Source organism: Limulus polyphemus, unplaced genomic scaffold, assembly GCF_000517525.1.
Source record: "Limulus polyphemus unplaced genomic scaffold, Limulus_polyphemus-2.1.2 Scaffold676, whole genome shotgun sequence".
Classification (NCBI taxonomy): Eukaryota; Metazoa; Arthropoda; class Merostomata; order Xiphosura; family Limulidae; genus Limulus; species Limulus polyphemus.
The window spans coordinates 115,126-134,765 of NW_013666286.1; the positions used below are offsets into that span (position 1 = coordinate 115,126).

The window sequence follows — 19,640 nt, forward strand, 5'->3', positions numbered from 1 at the left end:
CTTATACTATACTCTAGTATCAGTGTGGTAAAAACTACTTTGTAATACAACTATACTATACTTTAGTATCAGTGTGGTAAAAACTACTGTGTTTGTGCTTTAGATACTTTATAATACAACTTATACTATACTCTAGTATCAGTGTGGTAAAAACTACTTTGTAATACAACTATACTATACTTTAGTATCAGTGTGGTAAAAACTACTGTGTTTGTGCTTTAGATACTTTATAATACAACTTATACTATACTCTAGTATCAGTGTGGTAAAAACTACTTTGTAATACAACTATACTATACTTTAGTATCAGTGTGGTAAAAACTACTGTGTTTGTGCTTTAGATACTTTATAATACAACTTATACTATACTCTAGTATCAGTGTGGTCAAAACTACTTTGTAATACAACCTATACTATACTCTATTACCAGTGTGGTAAAAACTACTGTGTTTGTTCTTTAGATACTTTATAATACAACTTATACTATACTCTAGTATCGGTGTGGTAAAAACTACTTTGTAATACAACTATACTATACTTTAGTATCAGTGTGGTAAAAACTACTGTGTTTGTTCTTTAGATACTTTATAATACAACTTATACTATACTCTATTATCAGTGTGGTAAAAACTATTTTGTAATACAACTATACTATACTTTAGTATCAGTGTGGTAAAAACTACTTTGTAATACAACTATATTATACTTTAGTATCAGTGTAGTAAAAACTACTTTGTAATACAACTGTACTATACTTTAGTATCAGTGTGGTAAAAACTACAGTGTTTGTGCTTTAGAGACTTTATAATATAAGCTATGCTATACTCTAGTATCAGTGTGGCAAAACCTACTGTGTTTTGGGTATTGGTGAGTTTAAACATTATCTAGATAACACCATGACCATCACGTGTAATACAAACTATATTGTTTTAGTTATTGTCACTTTAAATACAATCTATAACACACGATGTTTGTCATTGACATTTAGTTACTTTAAACACAATTTATTTGGCACTATGGTTGTGAAAGTGGAAAAGACTTGATAAAAATGTTTAACAAATCACTACGATTTTTTTTAATGTAGAGAAGATGTACTAGCTTGTAATGGAATTGTAATTCATAATGATATGTTACGTTGTTAAAACATATGTTTTCTATTTATACATGGAATTCGTGATTGGAAGATAAATACATAAAAACACAAGTCTTGTCTTCTACATGCTTCATTTTGCATTAATAAAAACCAGGTTCAGTGTAAAATGTTTTATGATGAAATATTTTTTACCAATGCAATAACTAAATAACAAAAAATAAAGAGAATTGTTTACCATTAGAACATTCAACAACTTTCCTCACAGTGATCATGTAAAAATATATGTTCAAAATACACAGTTTTCTTCAAATTATTTCTTTCTTCTATACAATATATATATATCTGAAAATGATCATTTCAATGCACAAGTGAAGGGTGAAGGCTAACTATTAAAAAACAGAAGAACAGAAACATTAATAACACAAAACATATATACGTTACTAATATAAGACAGATACAGTAGTACTGTAGACAGATACTTACTGACGATGAATTCGTCACATAAAACATTAGAGACATGCATGTTATAGTAATATATGACCTGTACTTAATGAAGACACATATGTATAAGGTAGGTTACTTGCAAGAGACAGATACGTCACTAACACAATAGATATGTTCTGTTTTGAATTAATAACGTGCATAAATTAATAATAAATATAACTCGGTTGAATTTTAATATTCACGATCAATAGTTATTGAGTAGGCTTTTAACTCCTGAAGACAGTTCACGAGAGGAGTTGAGAGTTTGGCCAATAAATATGAACGATGAAGATCAAAATCTGATTAAGTTATTTTTACCACAAGTAAGATATATTTATAGAAGACACATTTGTTACAAGCATAAAGCGGACATAACTTATAACAAATAGTTTGAATTTATAAAGGATAAAATATTTTGTACATGAAACGGATATAGCATAGAAATAATAAATGTATCTTATGAAAGACAGATATATTTTAACATGATGACATTTATGCTTTAAGGTGAATTTTTATATCTCTCAGAGCCGGATGTAGCCTAGTGGTAAATTCCCGTTTGTGAATCCAATAATTCTCTAGTTCGCTACCCTTACCGCAAAAATGTACTCCTCACTTTGAGGCCATCAGTGTCCTATAAAATAAAAGGTAAGTCTCACAATTCTGTCAGACAAGAGTAGTCCAAGAGATGGCAGACGGTCCTGTTGACCTTCCTTTTAGTCTAGTGGATCAAAATTAGGGTGGAATACATGTAGGTAGCTTTAGCATTATGAAATTATGAAACAAATAAAAACTATATCTCCCTCACAAAACAGATGTTTCTTACAACAGACAGCCTCAGAAGGACGTGTACTATACACCGAAAGTAAATGGCATTAAAAATAATAGAGGTTCTTATACATAACACGTTTTTTTTACAAAACGTAGATTTATATTATTTAAACTAAGTTACACATAACCTAGAGAAAATACATGTGTATAAGAAATAGAAATAATGTCTTGATAAGAGATAAACATTTGAAATACAGAATAACAAGGTATATATATAATATATGCATGTAGCTACATACATATATATGCTTCCAGAAATCCTACGCCACAGACAAAACGAATTAACAATTTCATACTTAATACTACACGATATTTAAACGCTACCTGTATAATCTCGAAGAACAACTGTATTTATAATGTATGACAGGCTTCATACTGAACTTGCGTGCTTTGTTTTATACATAGATAATCTATGAAAGTACTTATGTCCAACAATCTTTGAAGTCTACTGCAGATAATGTTTCTCATATTTTGTGTTGGACTTCAGTAAAAATATTTCAATTCGATATATATATGCTTAATTTCTACTGATTTAAAAATTTACATTGAACTTGATTCAGTGCCTGAAAAGTAATATTAATAGAAACCGTCCGTTATACATTATGATATCGTGTAATTGGAAAAGGAAAAGAAGATCATTGAAGTATCTATTTTATATCCGATATTTAGACCGGTCCCATGAATATTTGGTACACTGTTTGACTTTTTCTTTGTAGATCTATAGACATTTTCGGATTACTGCGACTGGTAGGTAATCTCTTTTAGTTAATGAGCTAGCAGTCTCACATTTGTTTATCATTTCTGGGCTTCTTGGCTTACATTTTACTAAATGCACAAGTTAGCTTAAGCTTGAAATATGTCCCTTTTATTAATTTAGTTTTCTGCGCATTATTCTGGGCAGCTTATGTAAGAAATTTAGAGATTTTGTCAAGGATACGTCTGTAAATTAATGGGAGTTTCTCTCCTGATTAGTTATGCTCGGTCTGCATTTAATCAACTGCTCCCTAAGCCTAGATAAGGCAAGTTCTAAAGACCTCTATATTCTAACACCGCTGACATTAGTGGAGACTAATAACTGGGAACAGCTACATGTAGCGAGAGAGTCACGAGATGTTTTGAGTAATGAAAGTTTAACTAATGGACTAGGTTTTTTTTCCCCTCTTAACGTGACTTTCTCTAGTCTTCAAGTATTTTATTTATTTAAACATGTGTTTCTACGCTTTCAACACAAACATTTGGCTCCCGCTATCTCATGTTCTCGTGGGTGTACAACTCCCTTGTGTCGATGGGAAAGAGCTAGTACGTTAGGCGTATACTCGTTGACAATAGGTGCACGTCATATTACAATATATATTAGTAAATACAATACTTATTTGATAGACAAGATGACGGGATTAGACACTTTCAATTCTGATTTTCTTTTTAAAACAAATAAACAAAAAAATCCCGATCTGTAGGAAGGAATATTATCACTTAGTCAAGTCCAAAATGCACAGAGGTTTATTAAAGTTATATTATTTTGAAAACAAAAAATAAACATCAGTGCTCACTTCAACAACAAGTTAAACACTTTTTTTCATATTTTTGGGAATGAGTAAAAAAAATTATTTTTTAAAGATATAACCAAAATTATGCCAGAGATGCTCGTGTATTTCGAAACATATACCCTAACTTTGTCATTCATTACGATTTGTCATTACACATAGTTATCAGAAATATTTGCAGAATTAATAGATAAGAAGCGATATCCTAAACAGACAAAACGTTTTATAACCCAGTATACGTCTAATAGCGAAACTATGACTTAGTTACAGTATTATGATGTAACATAACTCCTATAAGCTCAACTATAGTGTTTTAAATTTTCAAATTATATTTTTAGTTGTGGAGGCGAAGCTCTGAAAGTAAATTATAATCAATATAATAAAGGTTTTTGCAATAAAGTTCGAAAGAAAAAAAACCTTTAATGTCCAAATAACAATAAAAAATGCTTTATTTCGGCCAATGTTTCGCCCTTGCACCCTCTTCAGGACTAGTAATACAAGGGTTTCTGTACAACAGTTGCCCCACGCTTCTTTGATTTACCAAATTTTAACAGGATTTATTGTGTTATAATTAATCCGGTTTCCAGTTTTAAACAAAGTGCAGTCGGTGGGGGATTGTTTTGCTTTATCTATTGGTTTCCTCCTGCATGATGTCATGACATCAACGTATCGTGATTTCTTAATGTTAATGTTTGGATATGAAATAAAAGACAAAGGTGTATCAATCAACTTCAATCACATTTGTTTAGAGTTTATGAATGTTATATAAGAATAAGATTAGATAGATAGTTATGATGTTATTGATTTCTCATACAAGTAAGGGGTGTAAACCTGGTACATTACTTTCACAGGAAAATAATCACAATTCTCTCTCCTCGATAACAGGTAAGAGATGAATGAACATAGTAATCTTTACGCTTGCTTTAATACACATTGTTTTATAAAGGGTATCGTATTATTATTAAGGATCCATCACAGTTTCGTTCAGTATATGCGTATTTTCTCATAGAAATGTGTTATCCATCAAAAATCAGAGGTGGATCTTAGGGGTCGGGGGTGGGGGGAAACAACATATCCAGGCCTACCATACTTTCGGCGAGTAAAAGTTAAGTCCCTGGGAAGTGCAGTAATATAATATAACTTGTTTGTTGTATGAAGAGTATCTATGAAATTATGGACAATTTGTTTGTTTTTGTGTGTATGTGGTTACATAATGTAAATAATGTTTTCATATATCGAAATAGGGCAGTTCAGTTGTTCTGTAACTTAAATGGCATGCACGTGCTGCATTGACTATTTCTGTATTTACTTCTTTTTTTCTTTTTTTTTCCCCACTTTTAAAATGTTATATCTGCCATCGGAATGGATATTAATATACATTAGATAAAGGAAAATAATATTTTGTTTCTAGTGAAAATTATACAAAAACACCAATTTTGTAAGAATAATGATTAAAAACCAGTTTGGCCTATTTTCGGTAAATTTCCAAAACTACGACAATACTTGAAGCTCACAACCAAAACATACATCAAAATATACTATACATTTAAATCATTTTCTTACTGCTACACGCTAGTGGATACAGTATACGTTTGCTGTCACAAGACAGTGACATTCATACGGTGCAGTTCCTAAATAACGGTGGATTGTTCGTTCGGGGTCACTGGAAATCTCTTCTCTGACTTCCGCCGGGAAAGGGGGACTGTTTTCCCGATGGGATGAGGTTTGTCCTTAATTTTTCCTTAATAAAATGTTTAAAGCACGATCTTAATACAGATGACATCGACAATGCTAGAAAATGAACGCAGCATATTTTGGGTTTTTAAAAAATAGAATGACATGTGTCTTTTAAATAATAAATTATGCGTAATTTAAACAAGGAAATGGTATTAAAATTAGATCAAATAAGGCTCAAAATTGTCTACTGTGGTTTTTAGAAATCCATGTTCAGCACAGAAGGTTAAATAGCCTTTAGGTGTCTGTTTTGAAACTTGTTTGATGGCGAATTTTCGAATTTTAAAAACAACAAGAAAGTAAATTGTTAAGTATGAAGTATTAAGAAACAAAAGCTTCCTATTTGTTAGTCAGATCTACCGATCGATAGTTTTTTCTTGTGTCTATCTGCATATCTACTACAATTACAACAAATACACATCTGCTTGTAACATTTTGATAATCTCACCAAGGTATTTTAACACTTTATGTTAAAAAAAAGAATCCGTTATGGTTATCTAGTGCTCATATGCAGGCAGTAACAATATACACATATACTTTCTCCCTGTTTTTTATTTTCTTTTCTCATTAACCGACTGTGTATGTTTTTGGTTCTCGTCAACATTCATTTCTTTCTTGATGAAACTTTGTAAAACGGACGGTAACTGCCTACTGTTGAGACACGAGTGTAGAGGACGACGTTTCGAAAGTCTTCCTTGCCTAAACAGTCTATCAAAGAATTCTTTTTTTTTTTCACTTATTGAACATGGTGTGGTGCCATCACAAACAGCTTTCTCATTCTGAATTTTTGTAACCTAGATTCCATAAAAAGTATCAGTTTTGATTCAATGTCTGTCACCTGAAGTCCATAAAAATATTAGCTTTTTTTCAGTGTTTGTTACCGGGATTCCATAAAAAGTATCAAGTTTCTTTCAATGTCTGTCACCTGGATTCCTTAAAATGTAGACAACACTTCTTTTCCGTAGACGTACCAGAATATTAGTTCTAATTATTTTAACGATAGTTTGTGTAACTTATATAAATTAGAAATAATGTTTTTAAGTTACATTAAACCTAATACTTCTTTTCCTAAATCAAATACATGCCAAAAACCGCGTATGTAAAGGAAGGTGAGACTGGAGGTTTTCGAATTAAGTCAGTTTGAAACAGAACTATAACATAAAAATCTCTAGTACGCCAGTTAGGGTTGGGGAAGCTTGAGTTGTTAAAAAGTGTCTTATTAGCAATTCGTAGAGTGTCCGCTTGGCGTGCGAGCTAGAAAACCTGGTGTGACCACGGAAGTCAGAAATGTTGTATACCACAGGTAACACTCAAAAGACAGTTTACACACACTGAAGGATCTAAAAGGAACTCAGTCAGCACGTGAATATATTTACTGAAATTCAGAGTAGGAACACAACCAAGAGTGATTAAAAAAAGTGTAGTTCCAGTTAGAAAGAAGACAAGAAGAACGTTTAAACATGGTGTAGGTCTAGATAGAAACAAAACCAGATGAACGGTTACACGTATTGAAGGTCTAGTTAGAAACAAACCAACTGAGATGATGCTTATATATACTGAAGATAAAGATAGAAAAGCTCAATGAAAGTGCGAGGCGTACATTTACCGTTCAATTGGTGGACATTCAACTAAAAGGTGTTTACACCTCTAAAGGGTTCCTTGGTTTATCCACTACTGGGAAGGACTTTGAATTTCAAGAATCACTGAAGTTCATTTTGTATGTATAAGATTTTAACACAAAAAAGAAGTATCCGAAAATGTTCGCATTTTATATAAAACTTATTTTTGTTTGATCTTATACAAATTCTTTCGTAACAGACTGAGGCCCTACGTCCTTGTTATTTACGATTTCATCATCATATTATTCTGTGAAGGTGAGGAACAGAGAAAATAATAAATAAAGGTTCACCTTCAAACTTAAAAAAAATATTTAGGTTCTTTTTGGATTATGTTTATTTATTACTATATTGGCTTTCTCGTACTATGAAAATATTTATCGCAATCTTCCGATGGGATAGCGGTAAGTCTACAGACTTACAACGATAAAATATGGGGTTTGATTCCCTGCGGTGGAGACAGCAGATAGTCTAATGTAGCTTTCTTCTAGAACACACACACACACACACAAGTTTATCGTAAATCAAAATATACGTTTTTCAGTTATATTTACGAATCACTTGTGTTTGAGAAGTACGTATTGCACATATTATTTGTAAGAAGTTTTAACCTCTGTCATTGTAGGTTCTACATACTATTTGTAAGTGGTTTCTCATCTCAGTCATTGTAGGTTCTATTATTTGTAAGTGGTTTCTCATCTCTGTCATTGTAGGTTCTATTATTTGTAAGTAGTTTCTCATCTCTGTCATTGTAGGTTCTATTATTTGTAAGTGGTTTCTCATCTCTGTCATTGTAGGCTCTATTATTCTAAGTAGTTTTGAACCTCTATCATTGTAGGTTGCACGTAATATTTGTAAGTGGTTTCTTATCTCTGTCATTGTAGGTTCTATATACTATTCGTAAGTTGTTTCTCATATTTGTCATTGTAGGTTCTACATATTAAACTGTAAGAAGATTTTAAGCTCTATCGTTGTAGGTCCGGCATATTAGTTGTAAGTGTTTTTTTAGCTCTACCATTGTGGGTTGTACATATCATTTGTAATCTATTTTTAAGCTATGTCATTGTAGGTCTACACGTTATTTGCAAGTCGTTTCTAAGGTCTGTTACTGATCTTTGTTTAAATATCATGATTTGTTTGACTTTGCAAACATTTTTAACAAATCATATAATAATGTGGCGTGGCAAGAATTTCTGTATTACATAATATTCCTAAATATTTCCACTGCTCATAACTTTGGTATTATTATTATTTCTGATTTTTTTTAATATATATTTTGTTCTCATAGGATATTCCATTGAAGTAAAGTACATCCAAAAGATGATGAAAAGCTTTAATTAGAATTCTATTTCTTCCCATGTTTTTGGTTTAATGAGTAGATTGATATGATTATCTAAACAAATCTTCTTTTGACTCGTTCATGTCATCTTCCTGAACATATTTTGCCGGGTGATTAACTTGCAATCCAAAATACAAATCTACCATGGGCGTCGACCCTTCAAATACCTAGCTCTCAGTTGTAGCTAGGCCTAACTTTATGACGGCTGAATTAACCGCGGGAAATATTTTATTCTCCATAGTGAGATGACATTTAAACATGCACGAACGTAAGAGAATGTGTGTTCATTTCTTTGACAATCAGCACGTGATCCAGATTCCGTTCAGCTAAGCTTTCAAGTCCTTGTGAGGATCACTGTCAGGTTATTTTCAGTCAGGCGTGCCACTCCGTAAGCTGAAGGTTGTAGGCGGGCTTCACTATTTGTCACCTGAGAAGACGGTCTGTGTTTGTTAGTAGGACCAACAAGCCAACAGAGAAGACGGTTTGTGTTTGTTAGTAGGACCAACAAGCCAACAGAGAAGACGGTCTGTGTTTGTTAGTAGGACCAACAAGCCAACAGAGAAGACGGTCTGTGTTTGTTAGTAGGACCAACAAGCCAACTGAGAAGACGGTCTGTGTTTGCTAGTAGGACCAACAAGCCAACAGAGAATCCTTCACCTTTCTCTCTCTCTCTCTGACAAGGAAATTCAAACTACAGTTTTTTAGTGAGTTTGTAGGCATCAGTTAAAACGTGACGAGATTCTGGATCTGCGGGGATATAAAAATACTCAAGCTTCCTTCCCTATATCCAGTAAACATTATCTATGCTTTTTCGCCATCTCATGTGCCGTGTTCTTAAACCACAGGGTACTATAACTTACCGAAATCTATTTTATGTATACTTCTTCTTTGGCGAATGCTCTAAATGACACGTCACAATAAAGTTTATTATCAGCTTTATATTGGAAAGGACAAAATATAGAGGATTTTGTTCTACGTTATGATACAGATATTAGACATTTTTACTTTAAAATTTAATTTTCCAAGGTTTTAAAAATAACTACCTTTACGTAAACTCGGATCATATTAATCTAAAATTTGTAACTTTCAAATTACATATAGAGGGGATCTAGCTCTTAAATCCAGTTTTTATAGAGGCATTCTTGTGTATATAAATATATTATTTTAAATATATCTTTACAACACACATATATTAAGTTCAATTTTATTCATACAGTTAACGTAATAAACGAGCTAATGAAAAGTATGACTAATTGTACCCAACGAGTCACCTTGCGTATCGTTTTTACTATGTCGTAGTTACACCTCGGATACGTACAAACTTTTCGTTTAACAAAGTGCACAATATAACAAGTTATTTATCGGTTCTCCAGCATCTAAAATTTAAGAATATCTGAATTCTAAAATACATAACCAAGTTAATACTGTTACATTTTATAATGTAAGCACGTGCATGTAAAGAAGTTGCTTGTACTCTCTATCTGTTCCGCGGGTAGTAAATATATTTTTTTTGTAAGAAACTGTGCAGATATGGAGGTTTGATTCCTAACTACACAAAACGTTTTACATATATTTCTAATTAGAAATCATGTAGCGTTATATAGGTGAAATCAATTTCCACGTGGTGTTCTTAGTTACGTAAATATGCAAACACAAGTGGTTATATAAATCAATGCGAGGAGGAAATCTTCACTAAGCTGACAGAATTCGTATCTTTAACAAACACACCAAAAATAGAACTCAAATTTAATGATTGAACTGATGTTGGTATTTTAGAAGAACATTGCCTTCAAACGTTATATAACTCCCGCCGTAATAGAAAGAGACAAGTTAGGGAGAGAAAAAAGAGAGGGTGGGGGAAAGAGAGAGAGATGAACAATTAGATAGAGGAGAAACAGATAGATGGACAGATAGACAAAAGCATACAAAATAATTTTTTGACTGTTTCATTGCTTGAAATTATTTAGCTAATAGATAGGTCTAGAAAGGTAATAAAATCGCTTTCCAGCTGAAATAAAACAGATAGAAACAGGCTTTGATAACTAAATTAAGTTTTAGTTCACACTTAGAAAGACAGGTTTACATCAACCTTTTAGCGGATACAACAAGTTATTTGATTTTCATCACCGAGTGCTGAGAGGGAAGGTCGGCCATCACTATACAAGGGGTCTACAGCAAGAGCTGTTGCTAATATCTATTAGCAGATGCTAAAGCACCGCCCGATAATGTAAGGGTATCGGTAGCACTGTGAAACCAGGCGGCCAGCGCTTGGCCTGATATCCGGCTCCACCCTATGAACAAAGACCGCCTTTTCATCGATTAGCTCGTTGTCGCTGGTCTTTCCCTGTCCGATTCGGTGCTTGATCTAGCTGTTCCATCTCATATGTAGCATCCAAAGGTATTTAATAAGTATATCAAAGGATATTAAAAACCGAATAAACTTATTGCGCATTCTTGATGATTTCATAATAGTGAATGAATTTCTTCACATTAAGAAAACGTATGAAACTGAATCCGGGAATCACAAGACCAGGGGATAAAATATTTTACTGTTGTTTAATTTTAGGGGCCTTGTTACCTTAGCAATTATCAGAAACGTTTCTTTAAGTTTTATTCTGGACTTTTTCAATTCATCAATCACATCACCAAACAGACACAATAACTCTTGCTTTTCACGTTCACGAGTTTTTGAAGCTTTCAGTTATCAGGATTAAACGTAACAGAAAACTATAACTGTCCTTATATAACCTTTAAATTTCATTGAAGAAAAATAATTTCAAATCTATCTCAACTTGCTACGTTTAATAGAGCCACTTTTGAAAACTTGTCAAATGTATTTATAGGTGAATTATGACAAAGAAGTGCTTACTATATTACGCCGTGTTCATGCTGTATTAATATTCTATCTCAGGACATAAATAGAATTGCCCTTGTAAAAAAAGACAACATTTACTCACTATTGGAATATCCAATATTAAATAAAAACGACCTACAGAGATCAGAACTAAAAATCAACCCACCTTTATTTATATGGAGTCTAGACGAAGGAACAACGAAAGCTGTAGAATTTTCAAACAGACATACGTATCTAAGAGACTAACAAACAGGTATTGAGATTTAATTAAAGCAGTATCCTTTAACAGCATAAAATGTATAGATTAACGAAAAACATTCGTCAGTAATCAGTGTATTTATAAGTGCTGAGTTATATTTTGAGTTTGTTTCATATTTTTGAAATAAGAAAATCAGATGCTGAAGTATATTGTGCATAATTATCTTTTATCATGGGTTTAAAATTGAACATATTTTTGCCAGTTAACATGAAACACTCACACACAGACAAAACTGAAACTTCTACCCCCGGCGTTCCAACTGAGAGACGAGTGGCTCTTGGTTACCGTCGTCTCTTTGTTCAGTTCTGCCTCTCGCTGGCCCCGCCATCACCAGAGGTAAGAGGCATGGAAAGCTGTGTGTAATAAGGTGCCTGTGACATCGAGTCTGAGCCCGCGCGCATGTGTATGTTAACGTAGTGTAAAAATACCTTGTTAAAGAAGTATGTTTTTGTTTTAATAATGAGACTGCTAGAAGAAATATGTAACGGAGATACGAGGTTGTGCAGTTGCATGATGCAAAAACATAAATGTTGGCTCTTATAATGCTCTTGACTACAGGTAGAAATTGTGTTTATGACAAACATTCCGGGTTCGTAAAATAAAATAATAGTATACTGGTCAACATTAACCGAGATATTCATCAAAATCTAATGATAAAAGTACTGAAAGCTTTGCTAACTGTGTACTAAATATGATCTTATGTTTTTAATATAGACACTGAAGTATCACTTACAATCTTGTGTCAGTCACTAAGATATTACAATTTACAGACGAGGTGCAAAGCTATCGTTTATATTATCGTATAACATTGTTGCTGAAATATACATAGCTTTGTTTCAATAAACATGGTTTGGCCTGATGGTTAAGGCACTCGATTTGCAACCTGACGGTCGCGGGTTCAAAATCTCCGTCACCGAACGTGCTCGCCATTTCAGCTGTGGGGGCGTTATATTAAAACGGTTAATCCTACTATTAGTTAGTAAAAGAGTAGTCCAAGAGTTGGCGGTGGGTGATTTTGATTTACTGCCTTCCCTGGAGTTTATCACAGCTAAACTAGGGACAGCTAGCGCAGATAGTCCTCGTGTAGCTTATGAGCGAGATAAAAAACAACGAAACAAATCATATCAATGATAATAATAATATTGCTACTGCGAGAGATACGCTATTTTTAAACATAACATACTTTTATTCCTGAAAGATCGGGACATTTTATTAGAAAGAACAAAACTGATCTTCTATCTGAACATATCATATTACTTTTATCGATATTAAGAAAGTTTTTAATTAAGGGATAAATAAATATACGGACTCAGATATAAACAACCCTGAATTCACATCTGTCTTGGACTGTACATGCGTTTCATAAATCGTCTATGATCATCTCTGTATAATGTCGTTACTTCACAGGAGAAAACGGGTCTAAATTTAACATTCTAATGTATGTATTCGCGTGGAATGACAAGAGGTTTTATATACTCCTGTACATTGTACACGCTCCCTCAGCTGTTGCCGTCTTTTGCTTTCTGGTAGATCCAGTCTGAAGACGACATTTATATGACAAAGAAGAAATTTTAACTTTCAAGGCGGCAACCTTTGTATGTTTCAGAATATTACTGATAACATTAACTACGCACACTAAAGGTTTCAAGTCACTCAGGCGTCTGACAGTAGTTTTTTGTCACTTACTGAAAAAAGAAAACAAAAAAAAACCGGTAAACCACAAAAAAATTATATACATTTTACGTACTAAGTCTTACACAAATTAAAAAAATAAGACTATGGTTATAAAGTATTTATTTTCCAACGTGCATTCTTCAACGCAAAAGAGAAAAACAGCTCGATTAACTGGACGTTAAAAGTCTTATTCCAGCTTGTTATTCTTCTTGGATTGATTCTTCTATGTGACGTATTTCTCGGATTAAGTCGGGTAGAAAAGTTGCTTGATTGCCTAATTTACAAACAAATTCAGTATGGTTCATTTAATTCACACAGAAATTTCCAGAGTTTTCACTCTGTATCTTTTGTGTGAGCCTCTGACTTGTAACAAATGCGGCTGTATATGCTTATTTTTATACATCACTGTTTGCTGTTATAATGATACCTCTTGCTTCAATGCTACGAACTACAGCGATTATGTTCCAGTACAAAATAAAACTGCAACGTGTCTAGTTCAATTTGGATTGAAAAACCATAAATCTAAACCAAAACATGCGGTTGTGCAAACACTTTCAGTTTCTCTTATTGTTGAAACAGAAAACAAACATCGTAAACATTGGATTTAAATTCCGCTCCTTAAATGAAACAATCAATTTGCAAGTATTTAAAGACAGGAAGTGTGATGAAATGTATTGGTCAAATACGTGTGTTCTTATGTATCTATCTCCATTTATTTTTATTTCTTAAATTTGTATTTAACTCGTTTCCAAAATGATCAGAAGATAGATAAACGATTTATCAAGTGATAAAATACTCCATTTTTATACATTACATTTTGAAATGTGAAAAACTCTTTATATGCACATTTTGAAAGGCGAAAAACTTTCTTTGTGCATATACTGTGTAAAATGCCTTTTCTATACATATACATTTTGAAATGAAAAAAAAACATTCTATAGTTATACATATACTTTGTGAAATGCGAAAAACTATTTCTATACATATACATTGTGATAAGCAAAAACTCTTTTATAAATATACATTGTGAAATGTTAAGAAGACAATTTATATATATATATATATATGACAAATGTGCACTGTGAGCTTCGAAAACTTTCTTTCTGTACATATACATTGTGCAATGCGAAAAAAACTCTTTCTATTCATATACATTACGAAATACTTAAAATTCTCTTTGTATTCATATACATTGTGAAATGCGAAAAAGTTTCCCTTCTCCAAGTTTATAAGTTGCAATTTGTTTCAAAGCTAAATTTCTGGACTAATATTTTACGAACTGTTAGGCTTAAAGTTATAGGTTCGAATCAGGAGAATAAAAGGGGGAAAACACACACTAAACAACGGTACAATAAGCATGATTCAAAAGCACAGTTTTTGTTTGTCTTAAGACAAGAATAAAACGTAAAGTTGTAAAATACCTGTTTACCTTTGTAAAGTTTTACATAAAGTAGGTAGGTATTTTTTTTACTAGCAAACAATTTTTTAATTGTAAAAGTTTTTTGTCTTAAATTACTTCTATTCTCTCATGTAAATGGTTATTTTATCTTATGTAATTCATATTCTAGACATATCTCCTCTTTAAAGCTAAAATAAACAGAAATCAACATGTTGATTAATCACTTCGTGTAATTTCCCTGTAATATTCAGGCGAACTAAACGGGATGGTTAATTAACACGTTAAAAGTTGGCGAAAATTCACCGGGACAGAAACATACCGCCTACAAAAAAGGTAGTTTTTATCAGTTTCGGAAAACACATCTTAGATACGATGGGTAATTTTATGATATGTTGCTATTTTTATGCATAAGTAAAATTATAGTAATTATAATAATTCTAGGAAAATTCGAGACTGAAATTTTCTTCTAAAGCAGATACAATATTTTTGCTGTATATGCTTTTGTTTTTATTAAAATAAGTTATTAATAATGTAGTAAAATAATGATTACTCTTGCTCACTTTGTTTTTACCTGATGTTTATAAAACTTTTGAACAATAAACAATAATTAGCTTTCCACTTGATGTCACAGAATTTGTATTAGTTTCGTCAAAGGTACATGCTCACGATGATGACAATTTATAAACAATTTTGCGCACTACTGAACAGCCCCCAGTGTCACAGCGGAATGTCTTCGGACTTACAACGCTATAATCCGGGTTTCGATACCCGGGGTGGGCAGAGCACAGATAGCTCATTGTGTAGCTTTGTGCTTAATTACAAACAAACACACTGCTAAACAACTCTAAAAGCATTTCACGTGTCTAGTGATACCTAACGTTGGTTCTATCGAGAGAGGATATCCATGTAATAAATACGATAATAACATTTTAATTTAGGTTTGGAAAGCGAATTACATTGACTAGTTATTGCAAAAGGCGAATTAAAAGTCCTCTATGTGCATTACAAGCTGAAATATCTGTCAACTGACGGGGAATGTTTAAACTTAATGAAACAATGTAAGCTTAACAGCAATCATATATTTCAAAGTAATAACTTAAACAAAAACTTTATCTCAAAATTTTAAAATTGTAACAAAGCTTCTTCATAAACAACATTTGCAGTTTGCTTTCCATCTACCAACAAATAAAGATTTTGAGGTGATCCCATCATTGAACACCATACATCTCATTCAACATGAGAAAAACATGGTTGTTTGAGAAACAATCCAGTAACTTTCATACTTTGACCTTGAATTCCTTTAGAATATTCTACATCGTTTAAAGCGTAAACCTGCCAAGTTTGTTTCATATTGAATTAATAGGCTGGGAGTAATTAACCAGCAGGCTTTACGAAAATAGAAATAGGGTTAAGTTCAATTTTGACCCCTCATGTCATTCCCATACTTCATAGTGTTTACATATACGTTTTGGTTGAGATTAGCCCAATAGGTTGCAAACAGACACACATTTTATCTTTTTTATATATAGATATGTGATATCCGTTATGATTTATTTCTTATTTTGTAGTTAAAGAGTAATGTTAGCGAAATCAAACATGGCCGTGTTCTGATTGGTTTGGTAACCGTATCACTTTATAAGTAGAAAACTGAACTAGAATCATGCAATATACGTTCCAATAAAATTTATAGAAAATAAAAAAAAGATCGCTAGAGTGAAATTTCCAAGAAGTCCCAGGTTATTTTTTCACTCCTGTGTGTGTGTGTGTTTGTTAGCAGAATTTCTAGAAAACGGCTGAATGTATTTAGACAAAAGTTGGTATAAATTTGGACTATGACTCAACTTAGAAGTGTTGAATTTTTGTAGAGTCAAGGTCACAACAAGTTCACGAAAGTAAAAAAAAAAAACCTATCTGTTAACATAGAGACCGATTTTTGACCCTGTTTTTGCTCTATAACTCAATAAAAAATGATCGAATTTTGATTAAAATTGGTGGAACTATGTAGAATATTATTCCTCATTGTCTGTGTCCGTTCTTAAAGACGGACTTACGGACACATTTTCGTATTTTGTTAGGGCCGAATATCATCAACGCTACTTGGCAGAGGTATGCACTATAATGAGCCACCCTCTAGTAATTAATGTTATAGAAAAATAAAAAAAAGTTAATCAGAAACGAATTTATTACAAATATGTCTTGCTCCGTCGCTTTTAGTTCAATCGTCTATTTTTGTTTTGAATGAAAACGAGAGAAGAGATATATAAACGAGGAGATAAAGTCTTAACCACTGACTTAAAAGTAAGGAAAAATAAGACTGGTGTCCCGACTTCGTAATTGAAAAAAATAGTCGGTTAACTTTTTTTCTAAATTACTTTTTGATATGTAGTAGTCTACAAACCTTAATTAAGGTCTATTCTTTACTTAATGTTACTCTCATTATTAGTATTGATTGTTTAATATATACAATGTATTAATATCATAAATTTGTTTCTTTTTTATTATGTATGCTTTTGCTGCGAAATTAATTTTATATTGTTAGCTTAATATACGGAGTTAGGACTAAACTAAATCTAATAAACTAGATGAATTTCACGAGATATTATTCAGATCACAGCAAGGGTACCGAACTGATCAATCACTGCATTCTAATCATTATAAGTAAGAACAGTGTATTGAATTAGCTACATTCTTTATTGGATTAGCGTTTAGGCCTGATTTATGTGAGTAGCTTACTTAGATCAGAATGTAATGTAAAATACTAGCTTCTTGTATTTATTTATTCACTGCTATCAGAACTCAACTGGATGCAGAATAAGACCTCATTAAACTAAATATTTTAACTACTTCTAATGCGAATGTTCCAGTCTATATTGACTGATTTGATTAATTTCCCAAAGTTATTAAAGGAAATAAATATTGTGAGAAGTAATAGGTATGTGTTTACTAAATAAAACTTAATATGTATCTATTATTGAATCCTGTATGTTTGTGTTAGCAATAAAATAATATATATCTTTACTTATCTAATTTGTATATTAATTGTCTAATCAATGTATTATAAGGAAAGCTATTTTTGTTAGTTTCTTTTATCTTGACTGTCATAAAGAATCTAAACATTATCATTGTATTTAATTCGAGATTAATGTTTTGGATTTCACGTCATGTCTCAACAACCTGATTAGAAATGATTTTTCCACATGTTTTTAGTTCATTTGTACATTGCGCGTTCTTTCATCTTCATTTCTAAGAATGTTTGTCTTACTTTATTAGTTGGTATTTATTAATTATTGTTGTTTTTCCCCTTTAGAAACAGCTGATTAAAAGTGATAATTCAGTTTTCTTTCAAAGTTTAACAATTGATTTTAATTTCTAGACGGTCCACCAATGTCTCAACGTAACTTTCCGCCTTCCTTTTGGAACAGTAACTACCAACCACCACATCCTATCTCTGGTCCTACAACCATGACACCTGGTAATCATCATGAACTGTCTTATGCCACAGATCCTTACCACTCGGGGTCGCTTCACCCAGGAATCCACCAGAACGACCCTTGGCACTACACGTTGTCCTCACATGCACAAGCCGCTAATCCTTACTCTCATCGACCCATGCACGAACTAACATACACTGGAATGCCTTCAGTCCCAACGGGGAACATGTTTAACCAATATGGTTCACTTCTACTTCAACCCTCGATGAGGTCCTCTCGACTCACCCATGGATCAGCACCTTGCGCAAGTCTGGAAAAAACCACGGATACGTGGGGCACGCCGAGGTACCACGAGCCACTCACGCATAATCTTGGACACATGGAATCGAATTACACCGCCACCTATGGTACAATGGGAACTATACCAGGTATGTTCTCTTTCTGAAGTGAAATATTATGATGTGTCTTTTCATTAGGTGAATGGACGGTTTTTAATTGGATAAATTTAGAATCTGCTTTTGCACATACAGTAACAAAATAGAAAGGGATTAAAATTAGTAAGTGTTATATACATTGTTGTGTATATACTAACAAATAAGAGTTCAATTGTACTAATAGTCGACTCACATATACTTGCTTCGTGGAAATCTTATAGAAGGAGGTTGTTGTCGAAGTTTGATAATATATATAGATTAATAGTAACACTTTTAAGGATTTTTCTTTAATTACAGCTGTTACTGTTACAAAGTAAGTGTTATGAATATACTACTAATAAACTATTACGTTGGCTATTTTTGTTATGTTATTCTAACGCTGTTACTTGTCACTTTTATCCTCATCTGACGTATGTGTGAAAGCATAGATGTATTGAGTCATGCATTCACACGTCACATCTTGGAAAGCCACATTTTTAAAGATTACCTCTCTAAATGCCACATTTTAAAAATCCCGTGTTCATATATGTAACATCTTTTAAAGTCATTTGTCTAAAGACCATCCGTCCAGAAACACATGCCTAAAGATTACGTATAGCTAAATCACACGGAAATGCACAGAAAATAATAAATAGTTTTTATTAGAATGAAAAAAAATCTGAAACTTTCAAAGTTTTGCAACAGAGTTTACCGTTTATTAATAACACTTTGATCTGAAAACTGCTATTATTATTATTATCTTTATATGCATCTGTAAACTTGTATATTTCATTCTTTATCAAAGTGAAGTTCGAAATGTGTGGATAATTAACTCCCTTATATTTTAAGTTGTAACTTTAGTCAAAACTAAAATCTTAGCCCACCATTGGCACAGTGGTATGTCTGCGGACTTACAACGCTAGAAACCGGGTTTCGATACCAGTGGTGGGCAGAGCACAGATAGCCCATTGTG

At 32.6% G+C, this 19,640-nt stretch overlaps 1 protein-coding gene across 1 annotated transcript in view; it reads left to right on the plus strand.

Moving 5' to 3' along the window:
* LOC106459891 (transcription cofactor vestigial-like protein 2) overlaps positions 1–19,005 on the plus strand; it is a 25,472-nt gene extending 6,467 nt beyond the window's left edge. The window contains exons 3-4 of the mRNA XM_022386466.1: positions 18,197–18,682; positions 18,986–19,005. Of these exons, the coding sequence (XP_022242174.1) occupies positions 18,197–18,682; positions 18,986–19,005 (506 nt within the window). The remainder of the gene's footprint in view (positions 1–18,196; positions 18,683–18,985) is intronic.
* Positions 19,006–19,640: the final 635 nt, after the last annotated feature.